Source organism: Rhinopithecus bieti, unplaced genomic scaffold (genome assembly GCF_001698545.2).
Source record: "Rhinopithecus bieti isolate Rb0 unplaced genomic scaffold, ASM169854v2 scaffold_81659, whole genome shotgun sequence".
Lineage (NCBI taxonomy): Eukaryota > Metazoa > Chordata > Mammalia > Primates > Cercopithecidae > Rhinopithecus > Rhinopithecus bieti.
Window position 1 is genome coordinate 1,048,583 of NW_016837762.1, and position 18,572 is coordinate 1,067,154.

Genomic DNA, 18,572 nt, shown 5'->3' on the forward strand with positions numbered 1-18,572 from the left:
ACTCTGGCATGGCTTCTGCTTACTCAGTGGAACATGCAAATACTCCTGAGTACCATTAAAAAAACAACTAAACAGAAGATATTGCATGGATTTGTGTGGCCAATCGTCATTTCTTTAGACCAAGGAACACACTGTACAGCCTACAATGTCCAACAATGGGCACAGAGATAGTCTCCTTAGAGTCATAGTTTGATAGATGAGTAGAACAGGTATTTAAAACACTGGAAACATAAAAGGCTGGCTTACATGCCTTCAAGAGTGTGTGCTCATAACATGAGTGGGACTAAAGGAGTCTGCCCACGAGATGTTCCTGTTTTTTTAAAGCTGATCTGGAGAAGAAGTGATGAAGAGGATGCTGGGATGACTATGCAAATCTTGCCAAACCAGGAGCACACTGGAATAACAACCATTTTTTCTTTATTCCCCAAATCAACTCACTAAAACCTTTTCTTTCCCTCCTACCTGATGTAGTGGTCCTAGGACCAGGCCTGCAACTGCCAGTGCTGGAAGCAGGGCTGATTTCTAAGCAAAAAACCATAACTATGTTTTTAAACCTTATGTCAAAATTCCTTAGGGCCTGATGTGACTGGGTTGCTCCTTCACCCCATTTAGCAAAACTGGGGCTAAAAGTGAATGCAGCTATATTGCCTGGTGGTAAAAATAACCCACTAGCTGTGCACCTACGTAACTTTACCCTGTCTGCATGGGAATGGATTGAGGAGGAGGTACCTGCCAGACAAGCACTGCTGACTGCAATCTAAACCGGAACGGCCGTAATTCTGATGTCTCTTCCAAAGGTGAAAACATTTGGGTATTAACAGAGAGAAAGAGAAATAGTAGTTGAGGGTAAAGGAATGAATAATGGATTATAAACTGAGGGAAATCCATTAATTACATTAACTCCTTGAAAGACACTCAGAGAAACAGATGACATTGTCTCTCACCTCAATTATAACAGATATCTAAAAAGGGAAAGCTATTTGTTTGCCAAGACTGCTCCAGCTTTGGAACCTCACGAGATTGAAGGGAAGCCTGCAAACCTGAGTGGACTCACCCTGGGAAATAGTAATACAATATAATGGACTAGACTAGTTATTAACGATGCAATGAGACTCTAATGTAGCAGTATCTTTTGAGTTATATGTTCTTTTCATGTAAGGTATCTGAAGACCAAGGGCAGACTGTGATATTAAGAAATACATATTTGGCTTTCATCACCCATCTGCTGACATACCAATCCTAAAATCTTTGGAACATCCAAATTGCTATCTTTTTGTAGGCTAATGTTCACCGACAGCTTCAAGATGGGACTGGTCACTAGAAAGACAAAGGCATGATTAGAGAGTTGGGACTTTCAGTCCCACCCCCCAGTCTCCTGGGAGGGGAAAGCAGCTGAAAGTCAAGTTGATCATCAATGGCCAATGGTTTAATCAATTGTGGCTACATAATGAAGCCTTCATAAAGCTCAAGAGAGCAGGCTTCAGAGAGCTTTAGGATGTCTGAACATGTAGAGGTTCCTGGAGGGCATGGAAGCTCTGCACCCCTTCTCTCATACCTCACACCCTACACATCTCTTCATCTGTATCTTTGTAATATCCTTTATAATAAACTGGTAAATGTGAGAAAGAACCCCGACATGAAGCTCATCAGTCAGAAGTTCTGGAGGCCTGGACTTACATACAATGACGGGTGTCTGGTGTATGGGGTGGTAGGGCAGTCTTGGGGACTGAACCCTCAAACTGTGGGAACCGGCACTATCTCCAGGTAGACAGTGTTAAAACTGAATTAGGGGACACCCATTTGGTGTCCACTGCAGAACGGACTGATTGTTTGGTGGGTAGGAGAAATCTCCCTGCTCCACACTTTTGGTCACAGAAGTTGTCTTCTGTGTTGATTATTGCAGTGTGAGAACAGAGGGGAAAATAGGTCAGTTTTCTCCTCATCAACTAATCATTACGGAAATGCAAATCAAAACTCACACCCACTAGAATGGTGACTATCAAAAACAAAAACACCCAGAAAATAATGGGGTTGATAAGGATGTGGAGAAACTGGAAACCTTGTGCACTTCTGGTAGGAATGTAAAATGGAACAACCTCTATGGGAAAACAGTGTGATGGTTCCATTACAAATAAAATTACCACATGATCTAGTCATTCAATTTCTGGGTGCATACCCGCAACCCCATGTTGAGGGAGTGTCCATCAACAGACGAATGGATAAGCAAAATATGGTCTATCCATACTGTATCCATAGAGTGTTATTCAGTCTTAAATAGGAAGGAAATTCTGCAATATGCTACAACATGGATAAATTTCGTGGACATTATGCTAAGTAAAATAAGCAAGTCAAAAAAAAAAGTACTGTATGATTCCATTTATATGAGGTACTGAGAGTAGTCAAAATCATAGAAGCAGAAAAGAGAATGATGGTTGCCAGGGGATGGGGGAGTATAGACAGTTATTGTTTAATGGATATAGAGGTTCAGTTTTACAAGATGAAAAGAGTTATGGAGATGGCTGCACAACATTATGAATGTATTTAATACTACTAAACTGTACACTTAAAAATGGTTATGATGGTAAATTTGATGTTGTGTGTACTTTACCACAATAAAAAAAGAAAAAGAAACATACTGTGGATGAACCAGATGGTGATGAAAAAAAAAATGTTACATAATTTTACAGTGTTTCTCCATCATCTCTATTGAAAAATAGACCCTTCTTCTTCTTAGTATTTGATAATCTACACTAAGAGAAGACTAGTAGCTGTTATGGAATGAATGTTTGTGTTCCCCCCAAATTTTATCATATGTTGAAATCTAATTCCCAATATGAAGGTATTTAGAGGTGGGACCTTTGGCGGGGGTGAAGAGATTATGAGGGTGGAGACCTCATAAATGGGATTCATGCCCTTCTAAGAGGCCACAGAGCTAGCTTGCTCTCTTTCCACCATCTGAGGATACAAGAAGTCAGCATGCTGCAACCGAAAAGAGAGCCCTCACCAGAGCCCAACCATGCTGGCACCCTGATCTCAGGCTTCTAGCCTCGAGAACTATGAGAAATAATTATCAAAACAAAACAGGAGATGGTTGGCAAGATGGCTGAACAGGAACAGCTCTGGTCTGCAGCTCCCAGTGAGATCAATGCAGAAGGCAGGTGATTTCTGTATTTCCAACTGAGGTACCTGGCGCATCTCATTGGGACTGGTTGGACAGTGGGTGCAGTCCACAGATGGCAAACAGAAACGGGGTGCGTCATCTTACGTGGGAAGCGCAAGGGGTCGGGGAACTCCCTCACCTAGCCAAGGGAAGCCGAGACGGACTGTGCTATGAGGAATGGTGCATTCTGGCCCAGATCCTACTCTTTTCCCACGGTCTTCACAACCCGCAGACCAGGATATTCCCTCAGGTACCTATACCAACCAGGTCCCTGGGTTTCACGCACAAAACTGGGCAGCCATTTGGGCAGACACCGACATAGCCGCAGTTTTTTTTTTTTATACCCCGGTGGTGCCTGGAATACCAGGGAGACAGAACTGTTCACTCCCCTGGAAAGGGGGCTGAAGCCAGGGAGCCAAGTAGTCTAGCTCAGTGAATCCCACCCCCACAGAACCCAGCAAGCTAAAATCCACTGGCTGGAAATTCTCGCTGCCAGCACAGCAGTCTGAAGTCTACCTGGGATGCTTGAGCTTGGTGGGGGGAGGGACATCTGCCATCACTGAGGCTTGAGTAGGTGGTTTTCCCCTCAGAGTGTAAACAAAGCTGCCTAGAACTTCGAACTGGGTGGAGGCCACCACAGCTAAGCAAAGCTGCTGTAGCCAGACTGCCTCTCTAGATTCCTCCTCTCTGGGCAGGGCATCTCTGAACGAAAGGCGGAGTCCCAGTCAGGGGCTTATAGATAAAACTCCCATCTCCCTGGGACAGAGCACCTGGGGGAAGGGGTGGCTATGGGTACAGCTTCAGCAGACTTAAACGTTCATGTCTGCTGGCTCTGAAGAGAGCAGTGGATCTCCAAGCACAACACTGGACCTCTCCTAAGGGACAGACTGCCTCTTCAAGTGGGTCCCTGAACCCTGTGCCTCCTGACTGGGAGACACCTCCCAGCAGGGGCCGGCAGACACCTCATACATCTGGTGGGTGCCCATCTGGGACAATGCTTCCAAAGGAAGGAAAAGGCAGCAATCTTTGCTGTTCTGCAGCCTCCACTGGTGATATCCAGGCAGATGAGGTCTGGAGTGAACCTCCAGCAAACTCAAGCAGGCCTGCAGTAGAGGGGCCTGACTGTTAGAAGGAAAACTAACCAACAGAAAGGAATAGCACCAACATCAAAAAAAAAGGACATCCACACAAAAACCCCATCTGAAGGTCACCACCATCAAAGAGCAAGGGTGGATAAATCCATGAAGATGAGGAAAAACCAGCGCCAAAAGGCTGAAAATTCCAAAAACAACCAGAACGCCTCTTCTCCTCCCAAGGATAACAACTCCTCGCCAGCAAGGGAACAAAACTGGACAGAGAATGAGTTTGACGAATTGACAGAACTAGACTTCAGAAGGTGAGTAATAACAAACTCCTCCAAGCTAAAGAAGCATGTTCTAATCCAATGCAAGGAAGCTAAGAACCTTAAAAAAACAGAGGAACTGCTAACTAGAATAACCAGTTTAGAGAGGAACATAAATAACCTGATGGAGCTGAAAAACACAGCATGAGAACTTTGTGAAGCATACACAAGTATCAATAGCCTAATCCATCAAATGGAAGAAAGGATAGCAGAGATTGAAGACCAACTTACTGAAATAAAGTGTGAAGATAAGATTAGAGAAAAAAGAATGAAAAACAAACAAAGCCTCTAAGAAATATGGGACTATGTGAAAAAAACAAATCTATGTTTGATTGCTTTACCTGAAACTGATGGGGAGAATGGAACCAAGTTGGAAAACACTCTTCAGGATATTATCCAGGAGAACTTCCCCAACCTAGCAAGACAAGCTAACATTCAAATTCAGGAAATACAGAGAACACCACAAAGATACTCATCAGGAAGAGCAACCCTAAGACACATAATCGTCAGATTCACCAAGGTTGAAATGAAGGAAAAAATTTAAAGGCAGCCAGAAAGAAAGGTTGGGTCACCCACAAAGGGAAGCCCATCAGACTAACAGCGGATCTCTCAGCAGAAACCCTACAAGCCACAAGAAAAGAGTGGGTGTCAATATTCAACATTCTTAAAAGAATTTTCAACCCAGAATTTCATATCCAGCCAAACTAAACTTCATAAGCGAAAGAGAAATAATATCCTTCACAAACAAGCAAATGCTGAGAGATTCTGCCACCACCGGGCCTTCCTCACAAGAGCTCCTGAAGGAAGCACTACATATGGAAAGGAAAAAGCGGTACCAGCCACTGCAAAAACATACCAAATTGTAAAGACCTTCTACACTATGAAGAAACTACATCAACTAACTGGCAAAATAACCAGCTAGCATCATAATGACAGGATGAAATTCACACATAACAATATTAACCTTAAATGAAAATGGGCTAAATGCTCCATTTAAAAGACAGACTGGCAAACTGTATAAAGAGTCAAGACCCATTGGTGTGCTGTATTCAGGAGACCCATCTCATGTGCAAAGACACACATAGGCTCAAAATAAAGGAATGGAGGAAGATTTGCCAAGAAAATGGAAAGGAAAAAAAAAAAAGCAGGGGTTGCAATCCTAGTCTCTGTTGGGAAAACTGGCTAGCCATATGCAGAAAACCTTCTTTACACCTTATACAAAAATTAACTAAAGATGGATTAAAGAGTTAAAGACCTAAAACCATAAAAACCCTAGAAGAAAACCTAGGCAATACCATTCAGGACATAGGCATAGGCAAAGACTTCATGACTAAAACATCAAAAGCAATGGCAACAAAAGCCAAAATTGACAAATAGGATCTAACTAAACTAAAGAGCTTCTGCACAGCAAAAGAAACTATCATCAGAGTGAACAGGCAACCTACAGAATGGCAGAAAATTTTTGCAATCTATCCATCTGACAAAGAGCTAATATCCAGAATCCACAAAGAACTTAAACAAATTTACAAGAAAAATACAAACAACCCCATTGAAAAGTGGACAAAGGATATGAACAGACACTTCTCAAAAGAAGACATTTATGTGGCCAAAAAACATATGAAAAAAAGCCATCACTGTCATTAGAGAAATGCAAATCAAGACCGGAATGAGACATAATCTTACAGCAGTTAGAATGGCAAGCATTAAAAGTCAGGAAACAACAGATGCTGGAGAAGATGTGGAAAATAGGAACGTTTTTATGCTGCTGGTGGGGGTGTAAATTCAACCATTGTGGAAAACAGTGTGGCGATTCCTCAAGGATCTAGAACTAGAAATACCATTTGACCCAGCAATCCCATTATTTGGTATATACCCAAAGGATTGTAAGTCATTCCACTATAAAGACACATGCACACTTAGGTTTATTACAGCTCTATTCACAATAGCAAAGACTTGGAACCAATCCAAATGCCCATCAATGACAGACTGGATAAACAAAATGTGGCACATATACACCACGGAATACTATGCAGCAATAAAAAAGGATGATTTCATGTTTTGCAGGGACATGGATGAATCTGGAAACCATCATTCTCAGCAAACTAACACAGGAACAGAAAACCAAACACCGCATGTTCTCAGTCATATGTGGGAGTTGAACAATGAGAACACCTGGACACAGGGAGGGGAACATCACATACCATGGCCTGTTGGAGGTTAGGAGAGGGGTAGCATTAGGAGAAATACCTAGTGTAGATGACGGGTTGATGAGTGCAGCAAACCACCATGGCACATGTATACCTATGTAACAAACATGCACATTCTGCACATGTACCCCAGAACTTAAAGTATAATTAAAAAAAAATACTGCCAATGTTATTGGAAAATGCCAGATAAAATAATTTTAAAAATCCATTCTGGCAATCTGTATCTTTTAAGTGAAGCATTTAATCCAGTTATATCCAAGGTTAATCTTGATACGTGAGGCTTTGTCCCTGTCATACTGTTTACTGTCTTCTAGTTGTTTTATAAATTCATTCTTTTTCTCTCTGTTGTGGTTTGATGAAATTTTGTGAGATTTCCATTTGATTCCATTCTCTGTTTTATAAGACCTGTGAGTTTTATATTTTCATGTGTTTGGGTAATAGTATCAACTTGTTGTTTCCATGTTCAAGACCCCTTTGAGCACTTCCTGTAGGGTCAGTCTAGTGGTGACAAATTCCCTCAGCATTTCCTTGTCTGGGAAAGATTATTTCTCCTTTATCTATAAGGCTTATTCCGGCAGGATATAAAATTCTTGGCTCACAGCTTTTTTTTTTTCTTTCTTTCTTTTAGCACGATGGCTAAAGTGTCATCTCATTCTCTTTGGCCTGTAAGGTTTCTGCTGAAAAGTCCACTATTAGTCCTTTATACGTGACTTGATGCTTTTGCTCTTGCTAATTTTAAAGATTCTTTCTTTCACTTGAATTTAAACATTCTGAATATAATATGCCATGTGAAGTCCTAATATGCCATGTAAAGTCCTTTTTTCAATGTATTTACCTGAAGATCACTGGATGTCCTGTATCTAAATATCTAACTCTTTTGCTAGATATGGGACATTTTCATCAATTATTTCCTTCAGTAGGATTTCTAAACTTTTCTATCTCTCTTTCCCCTCAAAAATATTGATAATTCATAAGTTTGGTCATTTTGTGTAGTCCCAGACATCTTGAGGGCTGTTTTCATTCATTTTTTCCTTATTTTTGTCTGACTGGATTATTTCAAAAGATCTGTCGTCAAGTTTTGAAATTCCTCCTTCTGCTTGGTCTATTACTGAAGCTTTCAAATGTATTTTGTATTTTCTTCAATGAATTTTCAGTTCCAGAATCTGTTTGGTTTTTTAAAGATATCTGTCTCCTTGGTATATCTCTCATTCATATCTTGAATTCATTTTCTTATTTTTGTACTGGTTTTCACATTTCTCTTGTACCTCAATGAGGTTCTTTAAAATCAATATTTTGAATTCTTTATCTGTTATTTCAAGGAATTCTTACTGATTGGGATCTGTTCCTAGTAAACTGTTGTGGCCCTTTACTGGTATCATATTTTCCTGCTTTTTCATGTTTCCTGTTTCCTTCCATTGATATCTGCATATCTGGTACTGTTTTTCCAATTTTAAAATTGCTTTTGTAGGGGAGAATATTTTCCTGAAGATGTATATATGTTATTGGTTAAGTAAGACACTTTGGCTTTCATTTTTAGTGGTGTTGTAGCATGGTCTTTGTGTGACTTTTTCAATAGTACACAAGGTTCATGGTATGTGTAATTTCCTCAGTGGCTTAGGGTACGGTTATTAGCCAAAGCTGTGAAATTTTGCTGGGGACTTGGATGCCAACTGAGTCAGTCTTTGGGCCCCAGTGGTGGCAGCAGAAGGGTGAATACGCGTGTTTTTAGGCCCTAGAGCAGCTTATGCTGGCTGCAGTGTTACAAAGTTCTGTATGGTTGATTCTTGGGCCTGCAGGTGAATTGCTTGCTTAGAAGCTAGTAATGAGACCAGTGGGCTAGATGGGTAGACAAGTTGTCAGCCCCCTGAGTAGCTGGTATGATATGAATAATGGCAGCAGTGGTGGTGGAGCAACCCACTGAGACCCAAGAGGTCCATGCTGGTGTTGCAGGTAGCTGCAATGGGTTGAGCATGCTAGTCCTCAATTCCACAGCTGCCCGGAGCAGGGCAGTGGGTACTGCCGTAAGTGTCCATTATGGCATTCCTGGAGGTGGCTGTTCTCTGCTTTTGTGCTCATGGTGTGCCTGGGATTCACTAAGACTCTTGGATCTGTGGGTTTACAAGTTTCATTAAATTTGAAAAATATTTCTTTAAATACTTATGTGCCCCTACTCTTTGGAGATTTCAACTGTATATATTCAAGGCCACCTGAAATTGTCCCACAGCTCAGTGATGGTGTTAATTTTCTAAAATTATTTTTTATCTTGGTGTTTCACTTTGGATAGTTATTATTGCAATGTCTTCAAGTTCACTGATACTTTCTTCTTAAATGTCTAATTTGCTATGAAACCCATCCAGTGGGTTTTTCACCTCAATCAAGAATGTAGTTTTCATCTCTAGAGGTATGATTTCAACTTATTTAAGACTAAGAGGCATTCCATGTCTTTTTTGAACATATGGAACAGAGGTATAATAACTATTTAATAGTAACAGCTTAACAACTTCTAATTCTAACCTTGCATAAATTCTGCAACCATTTCAATAAGCAAATTTTTTTTCACTTCTGTATTTTCCTGCTGCTTTATATGCCTGGCAACTTTTGATTGAATGGTAGACATTATGAATTTGACTTTATTAGATGTTGGTTATTTTTGTATTTCTGTAAGCCTTCCTGAGTCTTGTTCTCAGACACAGGAAACTTGGAAACAGTTTCATTTTCTTGTGTCTAGCTTTTCAAATATGTTAGGCAGGACTAGGAAAGTGCTTAGTCTAGGGTTAACTATCCCGCCTATTGAGGTAAGACCCTTTTACATACTCTTTTCAATACCTTATGAATAGGGGTTTTCCAGCCCAGGCCTGTGTGAGTGTCAGGCACCATTCCCTCTAATCTGGTTGGATCTTTCCCCAGCATCGGGTAGTTTCCTCACACACATGCACTGATCAATACTCTACTGAATACACAGGGGGCTCTTCACCTATCTCCAGTATTCCCTTTCTGTATAGCTCTCTCCTCTCTGGTACTCTGCCCTGCAAACTCAAATAGCCTTGGTCTCGTGAGACTCTTAGCTCCATCTTTTCCGCCCACAGAGTCTGCCAGGTTCCATCTGGTGCTCCCTCCCTAAGCAGTAACTTGGAATTCTCTTAAGGCAGTCAGCTGTGGCAGTCACAGAACTCACCTCATTTGCTTCATGTTTCTTTTAGATCATTTTCCTTTGCACCTAATATTCAGTATCTTAAAAATCTTTGTTTTATATATTTTGTTCTTTTAGAGGGCTGGTTCAGATAAAAGGGTAAACCTTGTCCCCGTTAATTCATCTTGGCCAGAAAAAGTACCCTAGTTTTTGAATATGAATATATGTAGAATTTAAAGCCATTTAGGATGAGAATGACTCCTTACCTTATTAATGTATCATCATCCACAATGACTAACCATGCTGTTTTGTCACGGCTACGATTCAGAAATCTTTCCAATATGGCAAATGTCTTTCCACAATGACCTAGGAAAGGCAAGAAAAAACTTACAATGTATTATTTCCTATAAAATATATAGAATTCATCAATTTCTTTTTAGTTTTGAAGTGTTGTAAGAGCTTACACACCAACATGCAGCTTAAAAGTTCAAAATTTTTAAAAATAGCCTTTCTAATTTTCATAGACACATTGAACCAGTAGGAACTTTACAGATAGCGAAATTCAAGTCATTCATTTCACACACGAGGAAATGGAGACTTAGATTAGTGGAATTACACAGTCACACAGATAATTTGAGGTAGAGATAGAATTAGTATCTTCAGTCCCGGCAAGAAAGTTTTAAGACTCACAGCAATGAGCAATGGCATCCTTTCTTAGATACGCTTATTCTGAAGGAGCTGTTAGAACCCCAGGCACCACTGCCACAGGGAAGCAGCAGTGCAAAGGTGGACGCTTATACCTCTATTTGTTTTGTAAATACTTACTACCACTAAGTTTCTAATATGCCAGATACTGTGGCAGGTACTAAGATATGCACTGAAGATACAGTGCTGAGTAAGACAGAGTAACAGTCCTTTGGATACCAATAGATAAAATACAATGCTTTAATGGTAAATGCTGGGACCAAAATAAAACACTTGGGAAGAGTAGTCAAACTGATAAACAGGAATATGCCCCTCATTTTAATTATTTGGTGACACAGTGGAGAACAAATATTAACTTACATTAATGACTATGAAACCACTCAATTTGACCTTTATTTTCTTTACTCTTGATCTCTGTGTATTTTTAACCATTACAAGATGTATGTTTGAAAGCCATCTCAAATCCCTTTTAGAACAAATATAAATATAGGCAATAAGGTCAGACTAGAAATGAAGAAATCAAACAAGGAAGGTATACATAAATACATGATTATTAAACCCAATCTAAAACAGTTTTTCCAAATCAAACAGCAACAGACAGACTCAGTAATACACTTAACCTTTGTCAGAAGAACTGGTAACTACAGAAATGGCATATCTGAATCTACACTGTACTATATTAATGAAAGAATTATGAGTGACACTAACATAAAATAATTAAGATAAATTGTATAGAACATAATCAGTTTGCTACTTTTTTTGTTTACTCATGGAAGGGTATGGGGAACAAAAAAACTAAAGAAAAAAGGGTGGCAGGAATACTGGATAAAACTTAAGATGAATAAAGACTATCTGAAGATGAGGTGGCCAAATTTACACTTCCATTTTGACACAATTTTAAAATTTTTTATAGATTTAAGAGGTACAAGTGCAGTTTTGTAACATGGGCATATTGCACAGTGGTGAAGTCTGGGCTTTTGGTGAAGCCATTACCCGAAGAGTGTCTATCGTACCTAGTGGGTAATTTCTCATCCCTCGCCCCTCTTCTACTCTCCCACACCTTTTGGAGTCTCCAATGTCTACCATTCCACTCTGTACATCCTAAAAAGTGTTTTTAATTAGAAAGCCTGCAATTTGAAGAGAAAAGCAGGTTTATTTCTAACAATTTACTAATTAAAATCTTAACATAAAGAATAGAGTTTATTCTACATACAACTAGTGTAGAATGTGATTAGGTGGTACTCACAGGTAATATAATATGTGAACTAGACTATAATACTGACAAGGATAGAAGTTTTGTGTGGGAATATGACAAATCAATTTTAAACACCCCATCATGACCACAAAGAATTATGAAGGTATGAAAAATCTATTGTTAAAATTCTGTTGGAACTATCATGTGCTCAATTATAGGATACAGTCTACTAAACACCTGCAACACTTTGTACTACAAAGCCCTTAGTTTGAAAGAACCAATCTATATCCGTGAGGGAAGAAGGGAAAAAAACTAATATGAGGCAAAAATTATAGCACTTACAAAATATTTCATTTTTATCCTTACCTAATTTACTGTATTTACAGAATGGGGGTGTTTAATAAGGAGACTAGTAAGAATTATGGACTCACCTCTATCTGTATTAGGAATTCCCAAATCCACAGTAGGAATGGAATTTTCAGTATAGTCACTATAGTATTCAATGAGACTTGCCTGGCTCTCCCAAGTCTGCTTAACAATAGGTACTGAAAAAATTACAGAGATGACAATCACCGGCACAGTTACACAAGGAAGCTTAAAAACTCAAAATGGCAGTATAATCACCTATAAAGGAAGAGAAACATTACTTGTTGTTCTTCAGGCATTCCAAGAGTTCCTTGCTTCCAATCCTGAGAAATGCCAACGGTGTTGACTAAAACCCTCTTCTTGAAGCATTTTCAACATTCTCTAGAGTAAAGCATTTCTCATTCCTGGTGATGAATGCACTTCCATATACTGACAAATTTTCTAGTTTGATTATGCTATTGTGTTTATATTAATGTTAACTAATTTTTCTTTTACCATGGAGCATGGTAAGAGAAAATCCATCCCTCTTACCATGGAGCATGGGAAGACCTTTGCAAACTATGCATGTCCCCACCCGAAGATTCTAAAGAACTACCCAACCCTACAAAGGGCATGACCTTGCCAAATGAGAATCACTGCATATGATGACTGATATTACGATGTTGTACTTTTGAAAAATGTAGAAGTGATAACATTCAAAACTACTACAGGCTTTAAAATTCTATCATTAGCAGCTAAATGTTTTAACACAAACACAACGGAAAGCTGTCATGGCTTTCTGTATTTTTGCTTTGGATGCTCAAAGACAGCTCTGTCTGCATACCTGACATAGAGACTTACCACTGCTTGATATTAATTCACCTGACCAAGTAATTATTTTCTTCTATACTTAAAAAACAAATTGCTGCCTATGCATCTCTGAATTTTAAAAAGTGGTTTCTTGTTTTTTCAATAGAAAAAAATCATTCAGATATTATACACTGTTAATTTAAGAATCAAAACTCTGATGAACCAAATCTTCACTTAACTTTTGAGAAGCTTTATCAGATCATGTATCTTTCCCCTGTTCCCAACTCAAATAGAAATAAATGCAAAAACTGATGTTTCAATGTAAAATTTAAGTGTTTAGCACTATAGTAAGTAAGCAAATTCTGAGTCCAGTTCAGACAACCCTTAAATAGAAAATACAAAAGTGCATCCCATCATTTCATAATCTCTCATTCATTGGCTTTTTTTTTTTTTTAAAACTGAGTTCTGCACATCTACTAAATTATTACCAAATTACCAGTTAAGTATTATTTCCATATACTAAAATATAATTTTTCCACAACCATAAAAAAGCAGATAGTTCTAAAGGTTTCTACATGTCAAAATGGTCAAAGATGTACTAAATAATAGATAGGGCTACTGGGGGACAAAAAAAGGAAAAAAGAAATTTTAAAAAATTTTACTCTGTTCTACTTCCAAATTTCAGCACAACAAAAATGTTGACCTTGACACTGCTGTGGCAGTTTGCTTTGCATATAATAAGCAACAGAACTTACCCCAGAAAGGGCTCCCTGCAGCTTGCAGCCACTAAAAGTTCACACTGTTGGGTAAAATATCCTCCATTGCATAATGCTGGAAGAAGCTGTGAGGAAAGGTCAAGAACTTTTCTCAGTCCCCCAGCAAGGGCCCTGCAGGCTGTGTGAATTTTGCTTTCAATTTCCTCAGCCTTTAGGCCTTCAGTCCTTTTTTGCTCTAATAGATTTATTAAACAGCACAGGTGTTTCTTCTCAATTAACGGATTTAAATAAAATTAAAATCAAAATCAAGGGTGAATTAGCGCTTTTGCTTTCTCTTTTACTTTGAAACAGGTAAAATAGAAATTACACTAAAGGGCCGGGCGCGGTGGCTCAAGCCTGTAATCCTAGCACTTTGGGAGGCCGAGGCGGGCGGATCACGAGGTCAGGAGATTGAGACCATCCTGGCTAACACTGTGAAACCCCATCTCTACTAAAAAATACAAAAAACTAGCTGGGCGAGGTGGCAGGCGCCTGTAGTCCCAGCTACTTGGGAGGCTGAGGCAGGATAATTGTGTAAACCCAGGAGGCAGAGCTTGCAGTGAGCTGAGATCCGGCCACTGCACTCCAGCCTGGGCAACAGAGCGAGACTCTGTCTAAAAAAAAATTTTTTTTAATTAAAAAATAAAAAAGAAATTACACTAAAGATAAGAATTAATGCGTGTATGACTCATTTCCCAACATCTGGCAGAGTGCCTAGTACATAGTAGGTACTCAATAAATAGTTGAATGAGGACTGAATGTTGTAGGCATTTCAATAAAAGGCCTAGGATTATTTGTGGAGACTTGTTAAAGGAAGGTTTTATTCATAAAGGCAATTCAGCCTTTGATTAATCATTTTAAAACAAGCCAACCATTTAAATATACTAAGATATTATGATTCTATAATACCTAAAGCATTCAACAGTTTGTACATCTCTCCCTTTGTCAATATAACCTCCATGTGTCTGTTGTATCTCTTAGCCGTAAAGGATTTAAAGTCTCCAAAAAAAAACAGCTTAAGGCTTTATTTTCAACCACGGTTGATTCTAAATTAAGCTTTTAAAATAATGGCCTATTTTATTAGCATCATTTAAATTCTAAAATGAATTCATTCTATTGCTTACAAAATATTTTATATTGTATTGAGGCACTGTATTCCTAAAGATATTAAACTTTGAGAAATACTTCAATAAGTCACCTGACACATTATCTCCTTTTCAATAAAGAAACATACTTCCTATCACATAATAATAATGAATGCCTCCTTCAAGAAAGTTTGTCACGAGATAACAAACTTGGAGCAAAGTAAAAAAATTTTACTATAAAAATGCCAGCTGCACAGATGGCATACATCTTTCTTAGAGCTTTCTAGACTCTAAGCAGAAGATGTGTCTCACTGTGAGGACAGCACATGCATTTTTACCCCCAGTGAAGTGACTTGTAAAACTGTCTCAGGTTATAAATGAAAACGAACTTGACACTTGAACATTTTATTGAAACTACCACACCATCAAATGTGAATAGTTTTTATTTTAAGGAATCCACTATTTTCAGCTTGCAGATGGACCTTTTGTCTCAGTGTGCAAATCAGTGGCCACAAAATCAGACCCTGATTGCACTTCTCTTCTCAGGAGCAGATTAGGGACACACACACGAGTGTGTCCTAATTCCTCATTTTAAAGACTAAGGTGTACCTAAGCCTGAAAAGTATCCCTCCTGGATGACCTAACACAACACTGTAGGACAATCTGGAACATCAGCTATTCAACAGCCAGGGAAAGGCAACACCTGACTCCTCTCCTCTCTTCAGTCATTGATCTAATCACCTCATTTGATTAGAGTCTGGCCTTCTATCTGCTGTATTTTAATTCAAGCCTCGCCTTTTAAGTAAGCAGATTGTACCACAGTACGTGTAAGCCTCTTTAGTCAAAGAGAACACCAGCCTCCTAACACCCCTTTCAATCAGTTTGTTCAGATTTGCCTCTAGAGAAGACCACAGCAGTAAAGATAGCAGGGTTTTTTTTAAACTAAAAGGAATATAGTGCTAATTTTTAAGAGCTTAGCAAGCTATGGAAAGGAACTAAAGGCTGAGCAAACGGCAATTTAACCTCTTTAATTAGAGGCAGACTGCAGGAGAGCGTCCCACAACCCACCATTTGATGAACAAAACCAGTGGCTGCCACGGGGTACATGAGACATGTACGCAAACTGCATGGCAAAATGATGCAAAGAAAATTCTTAAGGTTTTCTGACAGCTCCGGTCCCACAGTGAGAAACACAGAACCCAAGAGGAAGCAATCAAGCTGAATATTAAAACATCAGAGATCATTTCCTTGCTTAAATATAATTTTACATGCTATGCCCAATTCATCACCTTATGTAACCGTTCCCAAGTTTCTTTAAAACCCTACTAAATGCTTGCCTTTCAGAGGGTGTTGCTGTTTCAACTATGTCAATATGGATTACTTCCTTGAGTCAAAAGACAGAATATATTTTTGCTTGTGTTCTAAGAATGCTATGTTTTACTTAAGTCAAAATCCAGACAAAAACAATTACATAAATGTGTCATTGTTAAGCAAAGAAAGTACAATATTTAAAATATTTCTTTTCATTTTGAAACTTGGTTTTACTACCAATTTTCCATGAGAGTATAAAACTAAATGCAATCTATACTTTCCCTTGCTGTGACTAGGGCCTTGAACACAACATGTTCCGTCTCTCCTTCTCATCCCGGAAGGTGACCAACACTATAATGAACCAGGAGTGCCCACAATTAACAGTACAGTCCACTCTCAACTTGGCAAAGACAAGTACAGTTTCTCTAGATTTTTTTTCCTTCATCATTTGGCCTTTATGACTAAAGTATTTCTACCATAGAGCGCACAGGGAAAGGAAAATGAAAAAAAAAAAAAAAATCGAACACCCCAGACCATGTGTTCTGCTTGACTATAGCAGTGACATGCTTAGATAGGAGTAGCAGTCTTAAATTCTCAGCTCAATTTGTATTTTAGATCCTGTGTGGGTTTCAATTCCTTGCCATACCCATTGCTACTAAAAATGGAAAGCCTACTTTCACAGCTTCTGGCCAAGTCAAAACTGACCTTGAGCATAGCAGGACATCAATGTGAACATCAAAGACTATTTATCAAGTATTGAGTTTGTAATACATCCAAGGAGATTACAGTATAGCTGTGCTGTGGTAGAAAAAAAAATGTGGGATTTAGGAGCCAGAAAACCCAAGTCCTTGGCTCTGCTACTCAATAGGATACAAGAAACTGGGCCAGTTGTGTATCATTCCATACTCAGCTTTTTCTACAACAAGTGAATAACAATAATTATCATATCACAAGGAAGTGTCAACATGAAATTAGATGATAGAACATATGTGAAAAACACACCAGAAAATGTAAAAAATATTAGCAGTTAGAAGCAGTTAGTGTGGTGTCATCCTTGTAACTGATACTACTGGATAACTCTTTGGGCCAACTGGTGGCTGGACTAGGCTTCTAAAATGAGGGGCAGAGCCCAGTGGCCTGGCAGGCTACATGAAGTCATGCAAAATGGACTTCAAAGTCACTGAAATCCCGTTGCCTTAGACTATCTTTTCAAACAAACACATCCAAGTTGCAAAAGAGTTTACCACAGAAACCCAAATATGAAAACGTCATGATACAGTTTAGGCCTCATGCTTCAGTGATACCAGATTCAAATTAACAGCAGTAAATCGATGCATCTGGCTTTGGAAGGTTTGTTTCTAATGCTCCTAGTAGGCTTTTAAGATTTTGTAATTTTTAAAGACTTTTGAGTCAAAATTCAAATAAGAAAGGATTTCATAAATATCTAAAAAGAGTATCTCAAACTTATACAAAATAAGAAAGCAGTAAACTAGATTCAAAATTACTCAATCAAAATTAACAAACTATTTTTTTTCATTTCTGTAGAATATAAAAAATACGAAAGGGAGTGTCCCTAATTTTACTGCTTCACTGTGACCTGAAAATGTGTTTCAAAGAAAAGTACCAGCACCACCATCCTTAACATTCATATTGTAAAAATAATCACTACTCCAAGCGTAGCTTCAAGATCAATTAAATCAACTCAAACAGTTCCTGCTTGCTGTAAAAGAAATAAAACAAAAAACAGCATAGTTCATTTCCCCAATACCTATTTTAAAAAGGTATTTGTCAAAATAATCCCAAAAAACCCTTCCATATTATGAAAAAAGTAAAAGAATATTAAGTTTAGGTTAAATTTATGATAGAAAATCTTAACAACTATACTGATTCTTCATAGTATCTTAGGACTCGTTGCATAACAAATGTATATATTCACTTAGGCTGATTTAATAGGATTTGGAATTTAACGTGGCTATTTTAGGCAAATATGAAGGTTTATAGTTAATGCATTTTTAAGATATAATTGATTATAGCTGGATCCTAATTGATGTTGACGTCTTAGACAATACTATAATCTCAAATTACAATATTATTTTATTTGGAAAACATTTTCCCCTTTAAAATATAATTTGTATGTATCATATTATCACATAAAATACATAAATGAACTTCCTCAGTAGTTCCAATCCCATGAAAATGACAGTTGGTTTAGAAATCTCTCCTACATAAATATCACATTCTTGGTGAAATCGACAGTCTTTTCATGAGAAAAAAAATTAAAATATGCACTAAAATTAGAAAATGCAAAAGACTGCCTAATTTTCAATTTCGGAAAAGTGTTGCTTGAAATAAGGTGCAAAAGAGAGAAATTATGTCTATTTATATTTAGGATGGGCTTTTTTTTTTTACATTATCATCACAACTTAGCAGAATTCTGTAATGACATCAAAACCTGAATAAAACAACG

The 18,572-nt window shown here is 38.3% G+C and overlaps 1 protein-coding gene across 1 annotated transcript in view; it reads right to left on the reverse strand.

Moving 5' to 3' along the window:
* B3GLCT (beta 3-glucosyltransferase) overlaps positions 1-18,572 on the reverse strand; it is a 117,309-nt gene that overhangs the window by 26,069 nt on the left and 72,668 nt on the right. Inside the window, 2 exon segments of the mRNA XM_017865952.1 lie at positions 10,166-10,265; positions 12,231-12,344. Of these exon segments, the coding sequence (XP_017721441.1) occupies positions 10,166-10,265; positions 12,231-12,344 (214 nt within the window).